The 24,005-nt window shown below is 49.4% G+C and overlaps 3 protein-coding genes across 3 annotated transcripts in view; 1 reads left to right on the forward strand and 2 right to left on the reverse strand.

Moving 5' to 3' along the window:
• PDCD11 (programmed cell death 11) overlaps window positions 1–12,910 on the forward strand; it is a 29,870-nt gene extending 16,960 nt beyond the window's left edge. The window contains exons 22-36 of the mRNA XM_076338941.1: window positions 270–378; window positions 894–983; window positions 1,305–1,407; window positions 1,933–2,110; window positions 2,783–2,839; window positions 3,641–3,763; window positions 4,070–4,192; window positions 4,385–4,580; window positions 4,990–5,112; window positions 5,442–5,585; window positions 6,654–6,904; window positions 7,563–7,731; window positions 8,018–8,171; window positions 8,742–8,907; window positions 9,600–12,910. Coding sequence (XP_076195056.1) covers window positions 270–378; window positions 894–983; window positions 1,305–1,407; window positions 1,933–2,110; window positions 2,783–2,839; window positions 3,641–3,763; window positions 4,070–4,192; window positions 4,385–4,580; window positions 4,990–5,112; window positions 5,442–5,585; window positions 6,654–6,904; window positions 7,563–7,731; window positions 8,018–8,171; window positions 8,742–8,907; window positions 9,600–9,771 — 2,158 coding nt within the window. The 3' untranslated portion in view covers window positions 9,772–12,910. The remainder of the gene's footprint in view (window positions 1–269; window positions 379–893; window positions 984–1,304; window positions 1,408–1,932; window positions 2,111–2,782; window positions 2,840–3,640; window positions 3,764–4,069; window positions 4,193–4,384; window positions 4,581–4,989; window positions 5,113–5,441; window positions 5,586–6,653; window positions 6,905–7,562; window positions 7,732–8,017; window positions 8,172–8,741; window positions 8,908–9,599) is intronic.
• A 173-nt stretch (window positions 12,911–13,083) lies between these two features.
• CALHM2 (calcium homeostasis modulator family member 2) lies at window positions 13,084–18,143 on the reverse strand. The gene is made up of 3 exons (XM_076338943.1): window positions 17,818–18,143; window positions 15,129–16,115; window positions 13,084–15,045 (listed from the first exon to the last, which is right to left on the reverse strand). Exons 2-3 carry the CDS (start codon window positions 15,669–15,671, stop codon window positions 14,629–14,631), a joined length of 960 nt encoding a protein of 319 aa, XP_076195058.1. The 5' UTR covers window positions 15,672–16,115; window positions 17,818–18,143; the 3' UTR covers window positions 13,084–14,628.
• A 2,997-nt stretch (window positions 18,144–21,140) lies between these two features.
• On the reverse strand, window positions 21,141–23,711 carry CALHM1 (calcium homeostasis modulator 1). The gene is given in 3 exon segments (XM_076338115.1): window positions 21,141–21,635; window positions 23,078–23,275; window positions 23,278–23,711. Coding segments are annotated over 3 exon segments (1,017 nt in total). The 5' UTR covers window positions 23,629–23,711; the 3' UTR covers window positions 21,141–21,167.
• Window positions 23,712–24,005: the final 294 nt, after the last annotated feature.

Raw genomic sequence — 24,005 nt, forward strand, 5'->3', positions numbered from 1 at the left:
ATGATTTCCTTTGAATGTCCTTTTGGCTTCAGGCTCTGCCAGTCTGGACTCTGGCATGTCCGTTCATGTCAGAAGGATTCCCTCTTAAGCCTAGGGAAGAATTAATTCCCTGCAGAAGGATGCAGCTGGGGAGGGGATGGGGATGAACGTCACAAAGGCATTGTCATAGTAGTACTGGCTCCCCATAATCTCCTGGGTTTCTAACTCCTATCTTCATCATTAGGACCAAAGCTGTCTTACTGATGTCCTCTTTCTTTCTTTGCAAACAGCGAAATGGAAGGGAAAGTCACAGCAATGCTGAACCTTAAAGAAGACAGTGCCCTCAAGAAACTTGGACTCTACGATATTGGACAGACAGTCACCTGTTTTGTGAAAAAGGTGAGGTCAGAGTCTTCCTAAGAAGTGTGCTGGCGGATGCAGCAAGTGGGGGTGACCTCAGGGACCTTGGTTCAGACCTAAACACTGACACTACTATGGTCTTCATTAATTGTGAGAGTGACCCATGCCAAGTGCAGCGTCTTATGGGGAGAATAGGAGAATGAAGTCACATTTTCTATACTTGACAGAGTTGAGCTGACTCATCTTCTTCGACATGCCTGTTTGTTGCCAGCAGATGCTTCCCACCCTGCACTGTGGCAAAATGGCCTTTGAGAAATTACGTATGCCAACAGCACAAAGTACGCTCACTGCTGATCCCCTGTGTGCACTCGCCTGTGAACCACAGCAGCATTATGCTTGTAAGAGTAGAAGCCAAATCACCATTTTTGCTTGGTGCAAGAGCCAAGGCTGGAGTAGTTCTTTTTAGCCTTAAAAATTAGCAAATCCACCAGGGAAGGATTTTTTTTTCCCCGAGGTCTCATGCTGTCTTCTCTGGTCATTTGGTGTCTTCTCAGTATAATGTCCTAAAAAATTGGCTGGAGGTAGAAGTCACCCCTGACATTCGAGGAAGAGTTCCTCATCTGCTGCTGTCTCTGAATACCAAGGTAAGAAGCCATTACAGATAAGCTACACAAATATTTTTTCCTGTGCACGTGGCTGCAAGTAATGACTGCAGACAGTTTGGACGTCCATGCGAACTCATAATCCAGTGCTCTGCCCTTTAGGCATCACTGCCTCTCACTGACAAGCAAGTACTGTGCCTGTAGCTAGTTTGGCTCAGGATAGCAGAGCCATTGAAGCAATGCTGACCTGTCCGTCAAGTGTACACATCGAAGATGTGTATAGAAAGTGTAAAGCTTGCACAAAGTCAGAGTTGTGCAAAGCTCCTTTTCTGGTAATATGTGGAAATCTGTCTTTTCTTTCAGGTCTTAAAACATCCAGAAAAGAGCTTCAAAAATGGCCAGGCAATATCAGCTACAGTTACTGGAACAGATGTCACCGAAACAAACCTCTGCTTGTCACTCACAGGTATAGTGGAGCTTTAACAGCAGGACCCCACCGCACATGATGCTTTACTCACAGGTGGGCCTGCACTGACCCCTCAGGTGAAGATGTTACATTCCAGAGCCAAGCTGTACTTCCCTGTAGGACAGAACTAACCCCTGGGACCCTGACCCAGATGTAGCGGCATGCAAGGCAAGACAGGTCAGACCTTTAGACTAAAGAACCACTTTCCTGCTGTCTTGGACTGAAGCCCTTCTCTGAGCCCTTATGAACGTATTCCCTTCTGATCTCGGGCACGAGATGGTACATTTGTCAACATTTGTCAGTTATTCTGGATCGTGGAACTGTGCAACTAGAGGACCTTGTCTTGGCTACCAAGGCAAACGTTGCTGCAAACTGAGAGAGTGCATAGACTGCACCTTATGAAAACTTGGTGGGTTTGATATGTGACTAGGCAACTAAAATCAGCCTCACTGACTCATTACCCCTGTTGCTTTGGTTGCATACTTTTGGAGTATTATGAAGCCCTCTCCCTCTCACTTTTTCCAGGAATTCAGTCACTGGAGCAGGGCACCATCACTGTAGGCATGGTAACAAAGGTGACTCCACACATTGGTTTGACCATTGCACTGCCAGGTGGGAAGACTGGCAAAGTCAGCATCTTTCACCTGAATGATACTTACACGGAGAATCCTCTGGGTGACTTCAAAGTTGGCAAGATTGTCAGGTCAGTAATTCTCTTTTTTGTTCCCTCAAGCTGCAAGGCTTAGAAATATTCCCCTTCAGTGACAGGCTTTTTGCTGCCATAAGATGATGCCAGACCTGTAAGGTTCAGTCTGTAGCTAAGAAGTAATGCTCGCTTATGACCTTGTATGCGTTTGGGTGAAAGTCTTGTATTTTCCATGTATGAAGAAGCCCCTTTTCAGCTGCCTTCTTGGGCTGTGTTTTGAGAGTAGCTACTCTCTTAGCTAAGGTGCTGATGGGATTGAGGGAAGCCAGTTATCCCAGCTCTGCTGTGGTTCTGTGGGCTGTTTGGCAAGTCAGTTGTCTTTACATTTGTAATGCACGAGTAATTGCATTTCCCTACTTCACAGACTTGTTGGGAATGCTGGAGAGTGCAACAGGCCAAGTGATTCAGCTGTAACAATCTTTATAAAGTCTTTTGTGCTAGCAATAGAAACTGGGTAAAGCAAGTAGGTATGTTTCAAAAAGCCCTTTAGCTGGTTTCATGAACTGTTGTGTCATGCTGGTTTGTGTTAGACAGCAAGTGGTCCAAGGGACAGAGTGGTTTGTTTCCTCTAGAGCTTCATTCTGCTAGTGAAAATATCTATTTTCTACCTGTGGCTTTTTTTAACATGTAAAAAAGCCTTCTGTTTTCTCCCCTTACTCTGCCATGCAGGTGTTACATCCTCTCCAATGAGAATGGCAAAATCCAGTTATCTCTCCGGCAATCCCGGTATGTGTCATCCCTCCAGTCTGTTGATCTCCTACTAGTGAAGAAAAGGATTGTGAAATACAGTAACTGTTGGTTTGGGCTGAACAGTGTGAAGTGTTAAAAGGACAAGAACTACATTTTTTTTAAGGGATGAGACTTGTTCCTACTTCAGAAAGATTTTCCTGTGTATCAGCAAACGTGGAGGTGTCTGACACTTAATGTAGAGCTGATCAAGTGGGTTCAGATTTAATTTCTGTTTATCATAGTTTCTGGACCTGACTTAACTTTTTTGTTTGTTTATTTGGAAAGAAAGGGAAAGTTCCACCATTGACTTTGGGATACAAACACGTTACTTTTCAATGTTCAGCTGCATTTTAACTGTTTTGATTAAATAGCAGACTTAGTCCTAAATGTCTCTTAAAACTGAGCCTCTTGCTCAGTCTTCTCTATGGAACAAAAATGCATAAACCATGTGGAATGAAGTATCTTAGAAATAAGTGTAATAAGTCTAAGCCAATGCTGTGCAGAATTTCAGACAGCATTTTACTCTCCTCGTTTTCTTAGTGTCAGAGGAAGCCAGGCTGATCTGTTTTGTTTGGCTTTGTTTACAGCAGCATGTCTATTCCCTAATGCTATGTATAGCTTGGCAGAGATGCAGATAGTCCATTAGTACATTTGAATAAACTGAAGGGTGTGTCTGATCCGGTAGGTTTTCCAGAAAGTACTAGCTGTTGTTAATACTGATTTCTTTTTTTGATATCCAGAGCAGAATGTGGATTATTCAGATGAGTGCTTTAACTTCTAACCTCTTTTTTCTTTCAGGCTAAACCCAAAGAGCAACAGCAAAGTGGAGGATGTTGAAATAACATGTATTAAGGATGTTAAAAAAGGCCAGCTAGTGAGAGGCTATGTCAAATCAATCACTCCGTCAGGTGTATTCTTTGGGTGAGTAGCATAAGAAAATTATTATGGGAAATGAGGGGTCTTGGAGGACTTCTTTTGAATGTACGATTCTGGAATCTTGTTCAGGGGCGGTCTCTGGTGTAATGCGATGTTGCAAAATGAATTTCCTTGTGGGAATCAAGATGTCATTGCTGCTTTCTTGAGCCTATGAAATTAAAGTAGGGAAAGTTTGTGTGACGCTGTATAGAACTGGTGGTGCCACAGATATAGTCACTGCACTTTTTTTTTTTTTTTTTTCTTTTTCCCCCACTATGGAATACTTATTTTTGGTTTTCCTCCTCTTCTCAGCTTGTCCACTTCTCTTCTGGGCCGAATCCTGTTCCAGAATGTTTCCCCTTACTTTGTACAGAAACACTCCTTGTATGAAAAGTACCTGCCTGAAGGAAAGCTGCTCACTGCCAAGGTGCTTGGGTAGGTCCAACATTCTTTAAAAGGGGCCATGAATTAGTAGAAAGGAGATGGTGGAGGAGGAGAGGACGGAAAGAGGGAGGATAAAAGCTGGGAAGATTTGAAAGAAGTTCATATCCTTGCAGTCATTGTAAATCCTCTGATTTTTTTTTTCTTCTCTTCTTCTCTCCTGCTACTCCTGGCCACACACCACAGTGTAAATGGAAAAGAAAAACATATTGAGCTTTCTCTCCTGCCCGAGGACACCGGGATGCCAAGCGTCTTGCCTGAATCCCTAGGCCTACCACGATATGATGCAGAGGAAGAGAAAAGAGAGGCAAATGACAGGGAAAAGAGAGAAGAGCTTAAGCTGAAGACAAAACGGAGAAGAGGAAACTCTGAAAGTGAGCAGGTATGGATATGATTGCGCGGGACATGCTAAAGGACTTGGTTGGCCCAAATAACTGAAGGGACTAGGAAGATCCACTGGGATCAGGCTGAGGAATTATACAGAGGAGGAGAAAAAGATTAAATTGCATTGGAGATTAGCAAAGTCAGAAACTATTCCATTTGGACAGGAGTTAACTGAATTAGCAGTCCAATTGTGTTGTCTATGTGGCCCGTCCTGTTGGTCTTGGCACCATATGTAGGTGAGCATGGGTTTATCTCTCTTGTCTCTGTTATGTGAGAGGATGGGGGGGATGCTGTGCCAGGGCACCACCCTCTCTCTTCTGTCAGGCTTTTTACTTTGTGATCAGAATTGCCTTTAAGATTCATCCAGTTGTTGCCCTCCACCGTCCACTCATTTCCCCTTGTTGCAGGAGGCGAAGCCAAAAAAAAGGAAGATCTGCCCAGCAGATGAAAATGACAGTGGAATTGAGGTATATTACCGGGAAGAAGAGGATGATGACCAGAAGGAAGAGGCAGCTAAAAAGAAATCTAAGGTGAGAAGTTTGGAGTAGAACCTGAGCCTGAAATGACTTTCCAGCCCTATTGACGTGTCAGTTTTGACTTGGATGACAGTAAGTATCATTGCTGCAGATAGGGAGTGACACAGACTGGTGTTTGTATCATCTGAAAATGGCTTGAGATGGATTTAGTTTAAATTACAGCAAAGGTGACCAGGGTTTAATGTTTTTGCTGGTGGGCTGTTTGCAAGTGTGAGAAGTCTCTCTGTGGCTAGAGAGAAGCCACAAACAAACAGCTGTTGTCTGATGTTAGTGTAAAAATTTCAAATTAAAACCCAGGGCATTCCCTGTCTTTCTCCAAACAGATAAGGAAACCTGGTGAAGCTCCCAGACTGCAGGTTTCCATGGGCTTCACCTGGGATGAGGACATGAATGCAATGGATATACCTGTGCTGAATCAGAAGGAAGAGAGCTCAGAGAGTGAGGAGGAGGAGGATCCGCAGTCGAAGGTACTGTGTACTAGTGCTGCCTGCACAGGAGACACCACATGGTGGCTGTAATGCGACGTCTCAGTATTTGCATGTCTGTCTGCCCCATAGCAAAGCCTTTTAACCCGAGGGAGCATCTCTGACAGCTAATACAGAACTTCCTTAACTACTCCGAGCACTGGGCTTAGCAGCAGGTATTTCTGAAGCAGAGGAGAAAAGGCCCTATTTTAGCATGGCTGCATGAAAACAGGGCTTCTCACGTTGACATGCTAAAAAAATAATTATTTAGGGTCAAACAAACATTTTCATGAAAGTAAAATTTTTGTACTTGATGTCAGCTCTGTTTTTTACTTTTCCGAGTGTTGTAAATTTACAGGAAAACCTGGAGATGAAAAACCTTTTAAAATTATAGTCCTCTTATTTAGAAAAACACTAAAAAATTCTTCTTCTATGCTGTAATGTTTTAGAAGAGTTTTCTGGTGTGAGCAATTCAGCAAAATCGGAAACAAGCTCATGAATTGCTTTCATGTTTGCTCTTCAGGATTTCCCCTGTCCCTTAAAACTCACCTCTATAAAGGCCATGCATGGCCGATGCTTTGTTGCCCAAGGTATAGCTACCTTGTGCGGAGAACTATGGCACTGTCAGTTCCCAATTTAGACCTGAGTCACCCTAGTGGTCCAGCAACATACCCCAGTCTTGCACAATTTCTCCCCATGTATCCTGGATTTTTACAGAGTGCATGGTGGTGGTGAGCACTTGCCCGGAGGGTAAAGATGGAAGAATGAGAGAGGGGGTGAAGTGTGAATCCTGCAGTTGGGGTGCAAGACTAGCAAAGTATTTGGTCCCTCAATGTATTTCATTAAAAGAAATGAGATTTCATGTACTGCTGCTCTTTTCGGAGGTGTGAACTGTGTGTGAAGGGGTGGAGTGTGTGTACCATTTTCCTCTTCTCTTAAACAATTGGCCCCATCTCTTTCTGTGAAAACTGCCTAGCCTTGGACATACTGGGGTCTGTCTGTACTTTAGCTGGGCCTGGCTATTCCCACATGAAGTGCCTGCTGTTCCTCAGTTCTTTTTTTCTTTTTCAGCTGAAGAAACAAACAAAAAAGGAGAAGGAGCTAGAGAAGCAGAAGAAGGAGAAGGAGCTCTGCAAATTAGAAGCAGCCCTGATGGACCCCAGTCGACAGCCTCAGTCAGCAGATGATTTTGACCGCCTGGTGCTGAGCAGTCCCAACAGCTCCATCCTCTGGCTACAGTACATGGCTTTCCACCTCCAGGCTACTGAGATTGAGAAAGCCAGAGCTGTCGCAGAGAGAGCACTTAAAACAATCTGCTTCAGGTAATAATGGGGCTCTGCCTTTCTTTACCCTAAAGAATAAATCATGGTGGGGTAGTGGTGATGGGAGAAGAGCACTGGTTGTGTCATCACTGTGTGTGCATGTGTGTGTGGAGTGGCAGGGTCTGTTTGTGAGCTCAAAAGGATTAAATGGTGGCAATTGTCAGCTGGCCCTTTGAAGGTCTGGCCTGAGTCACCATACTTGGCCTGTAGCTGACTTGCTGCAGCTCATGAGCACGGTAACTCCTTAAGGTATCACTGAGCACACAGACATACCTCTGAGCAGCCAGAAGGGTTTGGAAAAGCATAATGCTGTCAGTGATGTTGTCCTTAAACCAAAACATGAAACAAACTGTGAAACTTGTCACTCTTTCCATAGGGCTGCACCTTTGTGTATTAAATCATCTCTACAGCATGATTAAATATATTGTGCTTTCTTGAGTCATCCTTATGGTTTTTAATTACAAACTACAGTGATCAAAAGTTGTAGTGTGAAACAACTGCTGTGCTCTATTCCAAAAGCGGTGTTTCAGTGAGCAGTATGCCACCTTCCTTTGTCCTGGAGACTGGCTACAAGCCAGTGAGTCTTTGTACGGTGGTTTGCAAAAAGCTGATGAAGGCTGGTAAAAGGCTAAATATTCTTGTTCACATGTGCTTTAAGGGAAGAACAGGAGAAGCTGAATGTCTGGGTAGCCCTACTGAACTTGGAGAACATGTATGGTACTGAGGAGACACTGATGAAGGTCTTTGAGAGAGCTGTTCAATACAATGAACCTTTGAAAGTCTTCCAGCATCTGTGTGACATCTATGCCAATTCTGAGAAATACAAGGTAAGATAGCGCAACCAGGTCCCAGGCACGCATTCCATTTGATCATACCAGTAAACTAGCAATGCTGGCTGTATAATCTTCCAGACATTAGGACAGACGTGTCAAACATTAGGCCTATCTTGTTCCTAACTGGGATTAATAGTTATGATTGACAGTGGACAAGGAACTATTGATACTTGCTTCTCTCTCATAAGTGTTTGGAGATACCTGGGCCAAGAGTAAGAGTTTTAAAGCTACAAGGCTTTATTATGAATCTGTGTGATCTAACCCAACTCTGCCCTTCCAGCAAGCAGAAGAATTGTACCACACAATGCTGAAGCGTTTCCGTCAGGAGAAATCTGTGTGGCTGAAATACGCCTCTTTCCTCCTGAAGCAAGGCCAGACTGAGGCTACACACAGGCTTTTGGAGCGTGCTCTCAAGGCTTTGCCCACCAAAGAACGTAAGCACTCTCCTTATTCGTAATGTGGACCATGTGTTGACAGGTCTCTGGTAGATGGGCTGTTCTCTGATAGCTCTGCCTGTGACAATGTTTGAAGTAAGTGAAAAGTGCAAACAGTTGGTGCTAAACATGCTGCCCTTGACTGTAAGGGGAGGGGAGCTTTCAGCCTGGATATCAATGCTAAACCCTCCTGTAATAAAACTTGCTGTGATGGGCAAAAGCAAAGCACCCAAAGCGAAGGAGACTTGGAGTCTTACAGCCCTCTAGAAAAGTTCAGCTGGTCTAGTCCCAGGTTTGTGGGGCTGCCTGTGGATGCTGCAAGATGCATTTTGAATGTAAGAATAAACTTCTGTCTCCTGCAGAGAGCTGAAATGTGAAGTGAACTGTGACCCTTCTCTCTCCCACTCTGATCCCACCTTGGTTCAGAACCACTTTACAACAGAGCCTTTTATTTCTGGGTAGAGATGGTACTGTCTCTGTGCCTGCCTCTGTTCTGTGTAATTATCACTCGTGTTTTTTCATAGGGAAGAGGGCTGCTGTGATCCCCTAACATGTCATTACTTGTTCCAGATGTGGATGTAATTTCAAGGTTTGCACAGATGGAGTTCCGTTTTGGGGACCCAGAACATGCCAAGGCCCTCTTTGAGAGCACCCTCAACAGCTATCCCAAGCGGACAGACATCTGGTCCATCTACATGGACATCATGATCAAACATGGCAGCCAGAAGGAAGTACGGTGAGTTGTGCTACAGTAGGCTGGGAAGGGGCAGAGTACAGTGCTTGGAGCAACACTTGAAAAGAGCAGAGGTACCCTGCAGCATGAGGTTGTATAGGGCTTCCCAGAGCAGAGCAAAAGACAATTTTTATCACCTAGAGAAAGAAAACTGGGGTGTGTGGAAGGGCTTATCCTTGCCAGGACTGGGGAGACTCCAAGGAGAGCCATAGGGCAGAGAGGGCCTGATTTGTAAGTAGTGACCTGCATGACAGACACTAGAGGACTTACACTGAGGTTCATCTGTCCCTCTGGAGGGATTGCCTTGCTGTATCTGAAGGGTGAGATCAAGCCCTTGTGTATCTTATAACATATGGAGAAACTTTTTTTTTCCTTTTCTTTTTCTTTTCTGAGAGTTGACGAAAGGAAGTCCACCTTCCCACTATAGATCCAGCCACATCCACTTAATGAACGCAGGGTCAAATACAGTGGCTGGATCTTAGCTTAAGTTGACCAGCAGCCTTAGAGTTCTGCAAGTAAACAGAAGGCTTCTACTTCAAGGTTTTGGCCGGTTGTCAGGAATCTCTTCAAGCACCAGCACTTGCAGCAGGTTGAATGTCTCCCCTGACTTTCTGTTCTGTTCAAAGGCAGGATACAGGGCTTGTGTTGAGTGCTGTCACCACCACAGCGATCTGAATCACTTTGGTTTCTTGCAGGGACATCTTTGAAAGGGTCATACACCTGAGCTTGGCACCAAAGAAGATGAAATTCTTCTTTAAACGCTACCTGGATTATGAGAAGAAATTTGGTACAACAGAAAGCGTCCTGGCTGTTAAAAGAGCAGCACTTGAGTATGTGGAGACCAAGAGTTCCCTTGCTGACACCTAAGTACAGCGCAAGTAAAAGCAGAGAGACAGCTCTCCATGCAGTGTGGGAACTGAGAGGTGTGGAGTTCCACTGTGGGTGTCCATGGACAGTGAATTTCTGGAGAGTATTGGTCTATGACCAAACCAAACTGGAAAGAACAAACAATCTAAGGAAAAGATTTGATAAATGTTTGCAGCTTTGTCCAGTGTTACAAATACTCCTAGTCTGTTGATGACTTTGAAGACACGTTTTTAAATATAGACTGTTTTATAACCGATACAAACATCAGCCGTTCTACTTTCCTGGGGAAATGGTGCTGTTATGATCCACTATTTTTAAGTACAGTGATGTCTTATAAATCGATTTCTCTCTGTCAAGATGTCAGAGAAGATTCTTGCCTTTCGGCTGAATTAACACTTTGAAAGATTTATCTCAAGTGCCTTTGTACTCTTCGCAATTGGCAGAGCAACGCAGAATTGTGGCATAGTTGAGGTTGGAAGGGTCCTCTGGACATCATCTGGTTCAAACCCCTGCTCAAAGCAGGGGTCAGCTAGACTAGGTTGCTCAGGACCATGTCCAGTTTGGTTTTGATTTCTCCAAGAATGGAGACTCTACAACCTCTCTGGGCAACCTGTTCTAGTCTTTGACCATGTTCACAGTAAAAAAGCATTTTCTTATGTTTAAATAGAATTTCTTGTATTTCAGTTTGTGCCCATTTCCTCTTGTCTTGTCACTGAGCACCACTAAGAAGAGTCTAGTTCCACCTTTTTTACACCCTCGTGTCAGGTATTTATGTACGTAGATAGGATCCACCTTGAGCCTTCTCCTTAGACTGAGCAGCCCCAGCTCTCTTAGCCTCTCCTTGTATGATGGATGCTCCAATCCCATAATCATTTTCCTGCTGGACTCGCTCCAGTAAGCCTGTATCTGTCCTGTACTGGGGAACCCAGTACTGGACACATCACCCCAGATGTCTCACCACTGCAGAGTAGAGGGGAAGGATGACCTCCTGCGACCTGCTGGTAATGCTCTTCCTCATGCAGCCCAGGATGCTCTTGGTCTCTTCAGCTGAAAGGGCATATGCCTTTAAAGCCCACAGCATCCAGTTATGATGGATCCCATGATCACAGCCATCTCTCATAACAATTGCCAGTGATTGATGACAGAAAGAATTGGTGATTTTCAATAGTGGCTGTTTCTTAAGAGAAATCAATGAAGTCAAAGAAAAAAAGTGGTTTTCTGTGCTAAAAAAAAGTCATCCCAATCTAACCTTCTGCTTGAAAAAAGTCATGTATCTTGGGTACTTAAGTAGGCTCTATCACTGGTGTTGGTGCCTTGTGAGCCGTATTCTTGTAACTCTCCAGTAAGATGTGGATGTGATCATCCACATGTTTTGCAGATGAAGAACTGAAGGCAAGGGGAAAAGCAGGGTATGCAAACAGGTGTGATTATCCAATGTAGACACTAGTGAGCAGGTGCCCAGCTTTGAAATACCAAACTTGAAGAGTCTTACTCATTGTAGGTTCTCTGAACTCAAAACCAGAGCTCTGCAGGACCCAGCTCTTCTGCCTCTGTGAATGCCCAGTGTTGGCAAGGCTGAATGATTCAGCATTTAATTAATTCCCAAGTCCGTTGGGATCCAGAAACAAGTCATTTCACTTCTTGCCCCTAGGGAGAACAGGGTACTGTACTCAGTTTTTTCTTAATGCTCTTCTAGAGGAGGAGGCTGCTTGCAACATCCAGTAGCAGCTGCTGTTTTTTTTTAAGAACACAGCTGCAACGATGGTGGCTTTCTTTGGGATTAGTTACATAATAGAATACTTAAATAAGCATTGCAATAGAAACCAAGATCCCTTTGAGGTATTGTTTCTTCTTGACTACTGGGGCTATTATAGTCTCTACAGTAGTCAGCAGGGAAAATGAAAGACCTGTGTGTAATTCTCCATACTGGAGGAGCCTGGTTTGAACCCATCTTGCTGCTGGGAAGCGTGCCCTAACTGGCAACCCGTAGGGTGCTCTGCGATGGGGTTGTTTTCGGCCTCTGTAAGGAAAGCAGAGAGCGTGTGAGCTCACAGCCTGTGTGATACAGCATGCCAGGAAGACAGGCAGCTCGACTTCCCTCTTGGCGTTTTGGTGAGAAGCCTAGCCCACTTGCTCGTGCTGGTGTAAAAAGCCACATGGCTTAATGTCCCGCACCTCAGCATCGTCACTGGGGAAGGATGAGTGATGGGGTGAGCAGGGATATTCATGAGGGTGCTGATGGGCTACAAGGGCCAGAAGCCCAGGGCTGTCTCAGCTGGGGCCATGCTCAGGGCTGCAGAGGAGGGAAGGAAAAAAATCCCTACAATGGCAAACAAGTATTTCTGAGTGTGGTGGCTTGCCTCACTCCTCGCTGTCAGCTGTTCACTCAAATGTGCCTCTCTAACAAGAGGGGGGGAAAATGGACAAGCTGGACAAGTCCTTAGCCCATCCCAGCACATGGAAAGTGGCTGGGGTTAATGGAGAAGAGAAGGGAGCTAAACAGAGCAAAAGCTGTTTTGTGCTCATGGTTTATTCTTAGGATAAACAAATCCATTCCCAAGCATTATGTGTCTTGTCCCTTTCCTTCAAAGGAGGGAAGGGGAGGAGAAGGAACTGGAGTGGAGGTGGTTCAAAGGAACAACTAGGACTATCAAGTAGGGAGGCAGGGGAAGTAGAGGAAGTAAGAGGAACAGGCATATGCTCATGCTGCTTTGTTTCAGCAAGTTACCTTACATCTGCTGACCTGTGTGCGGGGGTGGCATGCGTGTCTGCATGTTTGCACCCAAGGGCCAAGGAGAAGAAATGCAAATGAACTCTCTTTCATCTCAAGTTAATGCAATTTCATTCAACTTGCATCTGATCATTCCTGCAGAGTAGTTGATGATGACGCTCGGAGCCAAGCCTTCCCACAAATGCAAGGCAAATCTGTAGAGAAGCTGAACAGGGATCCTGGGATGCCTCGCCGATTAAGTGGTGTTCCTGCCTCTTTATGCGAGGGAATACCCTCCAGCTCTTTCTTGCAAGGGGACATACTTATAAAAAGGTTTCTAAATACATTTTCTTTCCTTTGCTGCAATTGTGTATCCTGATGTACAAGATCTGTGCTACTCATTGCAAGAATAACTAAAAATCAGTGTTACTAACTTGTAATATGTGGCAATACTTTAAAACTTTGCATCCTGGGGTCATCTGGATAGGAGAGGATCTGAAGTTTTAATAGAAAGAAAAAATAAGTTCCCAGTTCTTGCGTTCAAAGAGAATGTTAACATACGCCTTTTGTGCCCCCCTGAAAAAAAAACTCAGATGGCAATGAAAAATAACTCTCATTTAATAATTTATTTCAAATCTCCTTGTGCGTAAGCCCCTCCGAGTTCCTTGGGTTTGAGTCCCTTTTTGAAGGCTTGTTGGTAAACGGCACAGTGTAAAGGAAGTTGTACCTATAAAGAAACAGTACAAGTAGAAAAAACAAATTCCATTGTCCTGCCAACTCTTGAAACAGTGTTGGGTATGTAGGGCTGACCCTCAGGAGAAAAGGGACTGCGCCACGCCAGAAGAGCAGCCTTGAAGCCATAGTCAGCACAGCGTCACGGCGAGGGCAGTAATTTTACACCTGTCTGGCTTTGCTTTCTCAGAGTACAGTTCAGTCTGTAAAAGAGACCATCTGCTGCAGGGACCATTTAAGGCAGTGGAAAGGGTTTAAGAAAGTTCAGTCATAGGAGGGTAGGGACAGGGCTGCTCTCCCCATCCAGTTCCTACTGTCCCTCATCACTGCAGGGCTGCAGTCCCAGTGCAGCAGGTGGGTGCATGTAATGTAGTCTTTTGGCTGGCAAGTTTCTCGTCCTCTTTCACTAGAAGAAAGATGTTCCATTAATACAGCTAACTAACTGTAATTATGTAGTATATACACCATATAAATATATATGTAAAACTAAGTCTGGTTGAGGTCTTGCTGCAACTCGCGACCCAAACAAGCAGGACTCTCATCCGACAGTTGGATGAGAAATGCAATGAGCCACAGACAGCGGTGTAGCTTACTACAGGTACCGCTTCCTCTGAGCTGCCACCTCGCCTGAAAGATATTCTGCTGATGGTGCCATCTTCCAGGATTATAAACTCATGGTTGCGACTGTTTGGGCTCATTAGAGATTGCCAGGCACTTCACTAAGAACAAAGGGAGTTTGATGTCCTATCCAAATTCCAACTTGGTAATTACAGAGTGTCGTTCTGAATACTGGGAATATTGGTGATTCCTCCTGCCTTAGTCTCTCAGTTATTCAGTGTGCTGCTGAATTACTTACCCATTCCTTCCCAGGTGCCATTGCACCCCCCTTGCCACAGGAATTTACCCACTGCTTCCCTCTTTTTCCCTGCACTGTGAAGCCCGTAAAGTGCTCCAGGACCTGCCTGCATAACAGGCAGTGCATAACTGCAAAAGATACTGATGTCGATAAAACAAGTAGGTGTGGGGGATGGCTGGGGCTAACCCTGCCACGGGGGAGACAGGTGGGACTGCGGGAGCCATGGTTAGAAATGTCGTGCCCACCTCTCGTTCCCTGAGGTTTCTGCTGGTGCATTAGATGGCAGGGGGCACCAGCAGCCTGGAGGTAAGGTGTGCGTCTGCTCTTTGCTCCCCTTGTCTCTCTGGAAGCAGCAATGAGACAGATTGTCTCTGAGGGAGGGGTTCCCCAGCTCAGTGTAATTCTTACCAGCTTCTACCTTCAGGCTATTGATCCCTATTTACCTGCTGAGAGAAGTAATCCTGCTGGTGGGAATATTCCCAGTGAATCCCTCAGCCGTGCACTGATACTGATAGGCCTGCCAGGCCGTCTGGGGAACTGCTCCCAGCGCCCCTCTGTCTTAGGAAGCCAAAAAGAGCATTTCGTGGCCTTCTGGGCTTGGCCCATTCCCTTCTACCCCTTTGGCCCATTTGTGGAGCCGGCTGTAGAGGGGGAAGCCCTTGTTCTCCCGGTAGATGTAGACGCCCGTGATGGCGTTCCACTGGGGGCTTGGCTGGACGCCCTCCACCGGGAACTCCTGCACCAGCTCCTTCTCCTCCTTGTCCAGTGCCACAAAGCCAAAGAAGTGTTTCACGTTCTTGGCCGCCAGGATCCTGGAGTGGACCTCAGCTGTGCGGCGGAAGAGCTTGTCCTCGTTGGAGCGGTACTGGGCCCAGTAAGCCTCCTGCCGGTAGCTGAGCGGCGAGCAGCAGTGCTTCAGGCACTTGGTGAGGAAAACCAGGACCGCGACAATGCCGATAAGCAGCCAGCCAAAGAGCTGAGAGAGAAGAGAGAGGCTGTGTTAGGACAGGGCAAGGTGGTCTTACCCACTCCGTATGGCTTTCTCGCCAGCATGCCTACCTGGGACTCATATCTCAGCCTCCGTGTCACCTCGTCCCTGAACTTGGTGAGGTTCGCCGGCACATCTTTACAGGGGAACCTGGCCAGCACCTCGGCCCCATACTCGGCCGGGAACTTGTCCAGGGAGGATGGCCTGACAAACTCGCTGAGGGCGCAGATGTAAGCCTCCCCACGCAGCAGTGAGATGACCGACCAGGTGACGGGCGCCACAGCAGCCCGGCCCATGATGGAGCCAAAGAGGAGGAAGGTGGCAGCAGCAGAGAAGTTCTTGGTGCCGCGCTTGTGGCACTCGGCCACCAGGTTCCAGGTATGGTTGTTCCAGATGACACCGATGAGGAAGAGGGCCAGGGCTGGGACGCCGATGGCAGCCAGTCCATAGATGTAGTTGCGGGCAGGGGAGCAGGGGCAGTTGAAGGCGACGACTGAGAAGAGCTCCTCGCTGCCCACTGTGCCCAGGGCTACCAAACCGTTGAAGATCATCACGTCTTTGCTCTTGAAGAACAAGGAGAGGAAGCGGAAGTTTTCGGCGATGAGGGCAGCCATCTCGTCCTGGGGGCGAGAGGAGGTGTGTACTGCAGTGGGGGGCTGTGCTGACCCACCTCCCAGCACTGAGGGACACGCCGATGCGGGGTGAAATGGCCTTGGGCTGGCTGGAGTGCAAGGGGCTGCTCCAGAAGCACACCACCTTCACTGCCGTTCCTTCCTCCTGCCTGGTGTCCCAGCCTCTGGAGCTGGTTGCTGGTACCAGGGATAGTTCAAAAGGAGCCAAAGAGGGATTCAGCCTAAGCAGCGTGTGAAACCTCAGTCATTTCAGTTTCCCACTAAGCTCTCCAAAAGCACCTCTGCAGCAAAGATTACCAATGGGACAGCTGTTTCTGTCCCTGTCATTTGCACGTTTGTCATCTTTCCTTCTCTTTGGCTTTAGTCACCACCCGCAGAGGCAATTACTGTCAGCGTCACTGCTGAACACTCAATGATCTCCCAAGCCTGCAACGAAGGAGGACACTGCATTACTGGGGAAACTGGACCAGAGCACTGGCGTGGGGATGCGTCCTCAGCCCTGCCACTGACTCACGCTAGCCCAGGCACACACGGCACGTGCATGCTGGTGCCACGCTGCCTTGAAGGTGCTGTGTGTGGCTTTTACCTCCCTCTTTAGACTGATGAGTTAATATTTAGTAACAGGCAAAGGTACGTCAGGGAGGCAGCAAGAGGTGCCGTGAGATGGCCCAGCAGGTTTCGGGGCAGAGACATGGGGGGTGGGAGGACCAGGCAGGAGCAGCCTCTGCTGCCAGGGGCGAAGGGATGCTCAGGGGCTGTTGTTACAAGCAAGAGAAGTTACTTTCTAGGAAAGCAGAGCTTATCTTGATGACCCAGGATACAAACACCAAATGCTGATAGAGCTGAGTCAGCAATTATATATGAGTTTTGCTAGGATTAGGTGTGGCAGGATGATCTCCTCTCCCACAGTTTGTTGACATAACCATACTCCCTCCCCTGGCCTGCAGTCCTGGCTGAGCCTCTCACTGCTGGCCTGAAATTGAGCCCCTCGACCTGCACACCTCGGTGCCAGAGATGCACTTCATTGCCCTTCACCTGTGTGGCTTCCCCCAGCCCCTTCTCCCAGTACAACACTGGTTATACTGGGATGCCCACCCCACTGACAGGGCTGGGCTGTGTGGACTGCAGGCACTCAGGACCAAACAGGGGAAAGCATGTGCCCTGATTTTTTTGAAGGACAGGGAAATAATTGGGGAGTGTATCCATGCCCTCTGCAGTGATGCCCATTCCCCCATACCACTTGCAAGCTCCATTTAATTGATTTCTTAGTTGACTTTCCATCTGCGCTGCATCCCCACAGGGTTTCATCTCAGGAAGCCCCAGCACCTCGCTAGCTCCGGGAGCCCTCATCCAGTCAGTCCCAGCTGCGGGGAAAAGGCTACAGGGACATTCGCGCAGAGGAGACAAAGGCACCTTAATCCTTATGGTCTCTTGTACAAGGCTTGCTTATGCACTGTGCTTTAAATCACTCCTGTTCTTTGGTTCATCTGCTGCCCCACCAAATCCTGTTTTACTCCCTTCCTCCATGGGGCAGCGGAGTGGAAAGGGGGCAGAAACTTGGCCTCGGTTCCCTGCTGTGTCTAACCCATGGCAAATCCTTTAAAGTCACACTGTGATATCGCCGAGTTCAAACACAAGCAGGCCTTAATGTCTTCCTGCATCTTCCCAGTTTTCCATATGCAAAACTCCCCCAGCAAAGGAGACAGACCAGCCAAAAACTGCAGCCACATGACGGGGAGCAGGCCCCCAGCTCCAGCTGCTGCACTTTGTGGTACACCACGTTTGCAGCCAGATGCTAAACCTGCAAACTTGCTCTAGTGCATGGGGTTCAAAACCCTGTTATTAGAGTTATCAGCAAATAGCCCTGATAAACAAGGCCTTGCGACCTTCCTGACAGTGCCTGGCAACCAGCAAAGCAAAAATAAGAGGAGCTGGCAAAAGGGAGTATCCCGCTGGGGGGGGGGGTTATCCTTCCTCTGCTTGGGGGTTGTGGTGTCTGTCTGGGAGAGAGAGGGGTGGGTAGGAGGGGAGTGAAAAAGTTTTTTGCAGCAGATAATTTTTTAGCAGCCTCTATTAAAGTCTTTCCCCAAAACATGCATGAAAGCAAGAAAAAAATGAAGTCACTTACTTGAAAAGTTGTTGAAAACAGTTCTGGAGCCTTCTCAGCTCCTCGTGTGGTTTTTGCTTCGGCTGCGGGGGGTTCCCGGCAGTGCGTGGGGCTGTGCAGAAGTGGGGATGCAGCTGAGGCCAGGCAGATGGGCAAAGCGAAAGCTGATGAAAACAGTGTTAAGAGTTTGGCAGCTTCCTTTTTCAGTCTGCAGTGTGCCCTCGGCTGTTGGCTTTTGGGAGGAGGGAGGAGGTTGTTCTCGGGCCCTGTGCTTGGGTGGGGCGAAGAGCAGGCGCTTGGCTTCTGCTGGGTGCAAGGCTGAGGTTGTGCTTTTAAAAAGAAAAAAAAAAAAGGAAAGGAAAGACTGAGAATGAGTCACTGGAAAAAGCACATCGTCCTTTTTCAGACCTTCGATGCAGCTGTGCAAAAGCTGGCTGGGACGGCCTGGGGTTTGCCTGGAGGATGGGAGCGATGGGGCGCCTTGCTGGGGTGCACAGGGGAAATGCTGGAGCCACCCAGCCTGGGGGTTGGATGCGGCCCCCGTGGTCCCCAGGGAATGCAGTCGTGCACGGGGGAAGCCCTTGGTCCCACGAGAAGGGGCAGGAACTGCTGCTTTTGTGCACGGGAGCCGGCTGAGCCAGCGAGGAAGACGCCAGCCTGGCCGGGTTTCCGGCAGAAGCAGGAACCCGCCGTGACGAGCTCTGTGGGGCGGCCAGGTTTTGCTTCCCGCCGCCCGGGATCGAGCGGAGGGGCTGCTGCCGGGGCAGCGGGGGCTGAGCGAGGCCGGGGGAGCCACGGGCGCGGGGCTGGGCGCAGCCCGCGGCTTGGCGAGCGCGGTGCATTCCTGCCCGGCTTGGCTTTTCCGCTCGCTGCTTCCCCTGCGGAGCGATGCCTGCGAGGCAGCCGAGCGCGCCTCACTTTCTCCTTGCGTCGCTCCCTCCTCTCTGTCGTCTGTCCCTCGGCTCCAGCTCCCGCCCAGCCCGTTGCAGAGGCCGGAGGCCCCCCTCCTCCTTCCCCAGCCTCCTCGTCGCCGTGTCCCCGGGGTTAAACTCGGCCCTCTCCAGAGCACGTCTTCCGCGCAGGCAAATCTTCAACACCCACGTTCCCCTCTGCCCGGAGCAAAGCTGAGCTCTGCCCAGCGTCAGCAGTTCAGCCGGGATTTTTGGACGGAGTCTTCCTTCTTACCCCCCGATCTGGGGTCCCCGGGCGGGTTTTTGCAGCTCCCAGGTGTTTGGGTGCGGTGCACCCCTTGGCTCTCCCACACCTCCGCGCCCGCCCGGGGCTGGCTCCCCTCCCGCCCGGCGCCTGCCGGCTCGGCTGGCGGCCCCGGGGCTCGCTCCGCGCTCGGGGCGCTGCTGCTAACCGGGCTCAGCGCGGGGACTGCAGCCTGGCTGAAATCCCAGGGGCAGTGCCGGGTTCCCTGGGGAGGGGTCTCCTCCCGAAGGCGGTGAAAGATGTCCCCGAAATCAAGGAAAGGGCAGCCCTACCTGCTCTGCGGGGACTCTCTGCGGCTGCTGAAATTGCTGCAGGGGGGCAGAGCTCTGATCCTAAAAATCTAAATTAAAAGTGCAAAAGCTTCTCTTTGCAAATGCATGCTGTTTTTTCGGTATCTTAATGGCTCTGCCGTGGAGCCTGCCAGCCCTGCGTGCTGCTCGCTGTTGTGGGGACTCTGAGCGCGCCTTTCTCGGTGAGCCATTAACAGTGCTGAACTGCAAATAATAGGAGTGGAAACCGCCTTTATCTTTTAATCTCTTTTGCTTTGTAAATCAGGTTTTGTGCCTATTAATTTCTGGGCAGGTCCCTAAATTAAAGTTTGGGGTGTGAAGATTAATGATAAATCTGTGTCATGCTCCCTTCTCCTGGGAGTCAGCCAGATTCAGCCTGCCCTTGACTATGGGCTCGCTAAGGCTCTCTCACAGCAGCGCGGAGAATTTCCTTGTCATTTTGGTCCTTTGTTCTCCTCTCCCCACAGCCTCTGTGGAGTTACACACCGATAATTAAAGTTTATGCAAACGGCAGTCACCTCAGTTACCAGCCAGCTGTAATAAGTTGAACAAGAACGCGGCAGCAGAAATTTCAAGGGGATGAGCATTTCGAAAGGGACGCGGCAAGGGTAGAACTCATCTCTCAAAAGGGTTTTTCCTTCTGCATATTGGTAATAAAATCAGGGCCACCGGGGAATGTTCTCCCGGACTGCGATTTCCATAGTCACGTCGAGGGCCTGCATCCATTATCCTCAGTTTCTATGGAAATGGGCAGCCACCTGGTATTGCGTAGGGTCGGCAGTGCCTCCCCTGCTTCCCCTCCAAGGGCCAGGGCTGGCTTGCCAGTGGCCACTGTGCACTGGCAAAATGCTCCGACTTGTATGGCCTCAGCAGCCTGGGCTTGGCCCGGGGGCCCCCCCAGTCCTTTTCATTGCATTCAAATAAAGAAACACCAACAGCTTTTGTAAATGGCTTTTATAAATCCCTGTGCCTAAGCGTGGAGCTTGAATAGTAAGCCTGAATTATTTATTTGGCTCCTTAAACAAACACCCAGGCGGGTTTTAACGTCAGTCTTTGTGTCAGGGAGGAATCCAGGTAAAATTGCAAGAACAAACTGTCCTGCAGCAAATTCGTGGCAGGGGGTTTGGCCTGGCCCCCACCCTCCATGCTGCTGAGCGATAGCTGCTCTCCTTGTCTAGACAACCCCTTCAAGGAGCATCTCTGTGGGCTCCTCGTTGAATAGTATCTGTGACACCAACCACGCCGTTCCCGTCACATGTAATGCAATATGGAATGTCCCTTCACTAGCTCGTTGCTTGGGTCAAATTTATTTTAAAGCTTTTCTTGGCCTGGAAGCTGTGTGTGTCTGTAGGGATGCAGCGTGTGGAGGGGTAATGGGGAGACTTTTGGGGTTTCACAGCTCGGCGTGAGAGAGGGGCACCCCCAGCTTGTTTCCTGACCAGGGGATTTTTAATACTGCCTAAACCTACATGTGCTGCACAATGCTGAGCACGTGGTAAAAGAAAGGAAGTTTTGCATATCTGGCAGTGTCTGCTTTGGCAACTGCCACAACACAAACCTGGTGCTTGGTGGTGTGGGACGCACGGCATGTCCGTCTGGCTGATGCATCGCGCCCTTCAGCACCCCTGGGGCTTGTCCATCATGGCCTCGGATAGCTGCCCTGCTCAGCACAAAACTCCTTGCCTGAATTACCAATGCTGTAGGATTGGATGTAGGAGCAGATGGGATTGCACTGGCACCGCTGAGCCCTTTGGGTGCCCACCCCCGTGGCGCTGGCCCTGCCCAGCTCAGATGCCTGCCTGTCTGCCCTCTCTGCAGCCCCTCTCCCAAAAGCGCAGCTCTGCCTCTGCAAAGCCCTGCGCCCCCTCACACCTGGCTGTAGTAGGCAGCTGTCTCCCTTCGGGGCACAGGGGGGTGTGCGGAGTGCTGCCCTTCCCCTGCCCAGCCGTTGCCACTGGGGAGGGCAGGTGGGTGGAGGTGCACTGGGGGCTTGCATCTGTGCCAGCTCTTCAGGACCATGTTCATGGTGCTCTGGTCAGTGATGCCCAAGAGCTTCTCAGTGGCTTCCCCCGGATCAGCAGGGGCTTTCCTGGGCGAGTGGCAGCAAGCGGCCGCCAGGTCCATGCTCATGCCCTCAAAGAACTGCTGGATGCAGACCTTGGCAAAGCTCCTGGCATGCTCCGCACACGTCTCATCGAACAGCTTGCGTTCGATGTCGATGTAGTGGGACCAGTACCTGCTCTTCAGGAAGGCGGCTTGGGTGAAGCAGGGCCGAAGGGATCTGACCAAGAAAGCCAGTGTGGTCATCAGCAGCACAAAGCACCAGCCCAGAGCCTGCAGGGACAAGGGGAGAATCGGACCTGTCACAGGCAGTCAGAGCACGCGCCCAGCACTTCTCACCAGCCAGCAGGAGCCCCCTGGGCTTCAAACGAGCCTGGCTCCACTTTGGGCTGTTTGACATTTGGCTGCATTTACATTGCAAATGCCAGACAAGGAGACCCTATGTACCATGTCAGTGTATCTGCGCCGGAATTTTGTTCGATGCACCCATGTAGGCAGCACCTCTCCTCTTCTCACCGTGTATGGCATCAGCAGGCAGTGACAATAAATAACATCAGACTGAATCCTGCACTCAGCCCTCAGTCCTGCCTCTGATACAGCCGTGCCTCACCTGTGTCTAGGATAGTCTGTGTCCTCTGACTCGTAGCCAATGTTGTTCCAGATACTCCCCGGGTTTATGCAGATGTCTAACCCTTTTCCTGAGCTGTTGGGCTTTGTAACATCTATCATGGGTGAGCAGCGGTGACAGGCTCCCCTGTTAATGGGGTCTGACAGGAAGGGTGAGATGAGGGCAGAGCCAGGACCGGTCTGACTTGTTCACCATCGGTCTCAGCTCAGGCTGCCACCAGGATGTGCAGGCAGAGCTTATGTGGGTGAACCCTGCCCTAAATGCAGTCCCCTAAAAGTGCACCTGGGAGGGGGGTATCTGGGTCGCACCTCTTGTTTTGCAGCTCTCAGTGCTTCCTGGCAGCTGGGAATTGGGGTCTATCCAAGAAAATCTGCTTTGTGTCTTTGGAGAAGTCTCTGTGCCTCCATTTCTCTTCTTAAGTTGGGAATAATAATTCCTGTCTGCTCTAAGGAGGTCAGGGAGGGGAGCTGCTTTTGAACTGGAGTGCATGAGTGACCAGAGTGGGTCAGACCATCCTGTCTCCAAGGTGGCCAGAAGCAGAGGGCTTGAGAGGAATTAAGCACAGGGCAAGTGGTTAGTGGCACTTCTTCATTTGTGGTTCCCTGGGATGGTTAGTAAACACATACTGGCTGTTTCCATGCAAGCGGCAGAGGCAAGTGGCATAGATGGTTATCAGCCCATTGCTTGCACACGTTATAATAAGCAGCAAGAGCAACCATGGGCAACCGGTGGGTTACAGGAGGGGGTGACAGCCCACCAGCCAGGCAGTAACATCCATGTCAGCCCCTTCTGAACTCGCTCTAAATGAATCTCTGCATACAGCTTGGCCATGTATCGCTGCCCTGCGGCCCCAGGCTGCCCAGGCAGGAAGGGGGACCGAATTATCAGGATGACCTACAGCTTCAGTCTCTGCACCATGCTGGAGGCATAATTGAAGCTGAGCCTGAACACCTTGTGCTGCTGCGAAATCACCAGTCTCTCCTTCTGCAGCTTGATTTCAACAAGGAGATTCCCTCAAGGGAAGAGCTAAGGCTGGCAGTGCCTAACCCTAAACCACCAGTGAGGGCACAGCCATGATGCCTCTTACCTGCGAGATGCAGCACAGGTACCTGACGGCCACTTCATTGGCGATGAGCTCCTGTCCACTGTAGATCTCCTTGCAGGGGATGCAGGCGAGGACCCGCTTCATCTCCCCTTGGGAGAGGCTGGGGTGGCTGGTGTTGCCCAGGGTCTCCACAGGCACCAAGGTGCAGAAGGCACAGGTGATGCATTTGCCATCCAGCAAAATGTCACCGAGACCCAGACCGCTGGGGCGATCATGGCCCACTGTGCCATGGAACAGAACATGTAGCGCAGGACGGCCCGGTCCTTCCCTCGCTGGCCCTGGGGTCGCCTCCGCTCCTCCGCCAGCATGGAGACGTTGTTCTTCAGCACAAAGCCCAGCAGGAACAAGATGAAAGGGGGCACCAGGAGGATGCCCAGCCTGTAGGCCAGGTTGTAGCGTGGCAGGCAGGGGCAGTTGAAATCAAAGGCTGAGTACATCTGGGCGCTGGTGAGGGCCGTGATCCCGCAGATGCCATTCATGAAGGACTCCTGGTTGGACTGGAGGAACTGAAAGATCATCCGAAACTTGTCCATCTTCCCTTGGTGTGATTCCTCCCCGCACCGGGGTCCAAGCTGTGGCCTCGGTTTACTTCATTCTTTCAGCCCCCCTCTTCAAAGATGGGCATCGACAAGTCTCTGATTGTTTGCTGATTCATTCGTGCACTCTTACAGCCCCAATATTTAAAGCAGAAAATTAAAACATTTTTTTCTGCTGATTTTGCTGCTTGCAAAAGTTCAGAGTTTGCTTCCTCCTGCTCTTCTTTGGGTCTGTGGGACCTGGGTTGTTTCTGGTTTGCTAAACCTGTCTTTGTTCTTCTCCATGTCCCCATTTCTGCAGTCTCCTGGTCACCAGTCCCCTTGGCTGGAGGGTGCATGCGCTACCATGGCTGTGCCCTCCCCAGAGCAATCTG

The sequence above is a fragment of the Aptenodytes patagonicus genome, chromosome 5 (assembly GCF_965638725.1).
Source record: "Aptenodytes patagonicus chromosome 5, bAptPat1.pri.cur, whole genome shotgun sequence".
Lineage (NCBI taxonomy): Eukaryota > Metazoa > Chordata > Aves > Sphenisciformes > Spheniscidae > Aptenodytes > Aptenodytes patagonicus.

What these genes read in the sequence shown, in the direction of transcription:
- CALHM2 (XM_076338943.1), bottom strand. Translation starts at nt 15,671, where the DNA reads ATGGCTGCCCTCATCGCCGAAAACTTCCGCTTCCTCTCCTTGTTCTTC. An exon ending in GGCTGAGATATGAGTCCCAG is followed by an intron (nt 15,046 to 15,128) that starts GTAGGCATGCTG and finishes CTTCTCTCTCAG; the next exon opens with CTCTTTGGCTGGCTGCTTAT.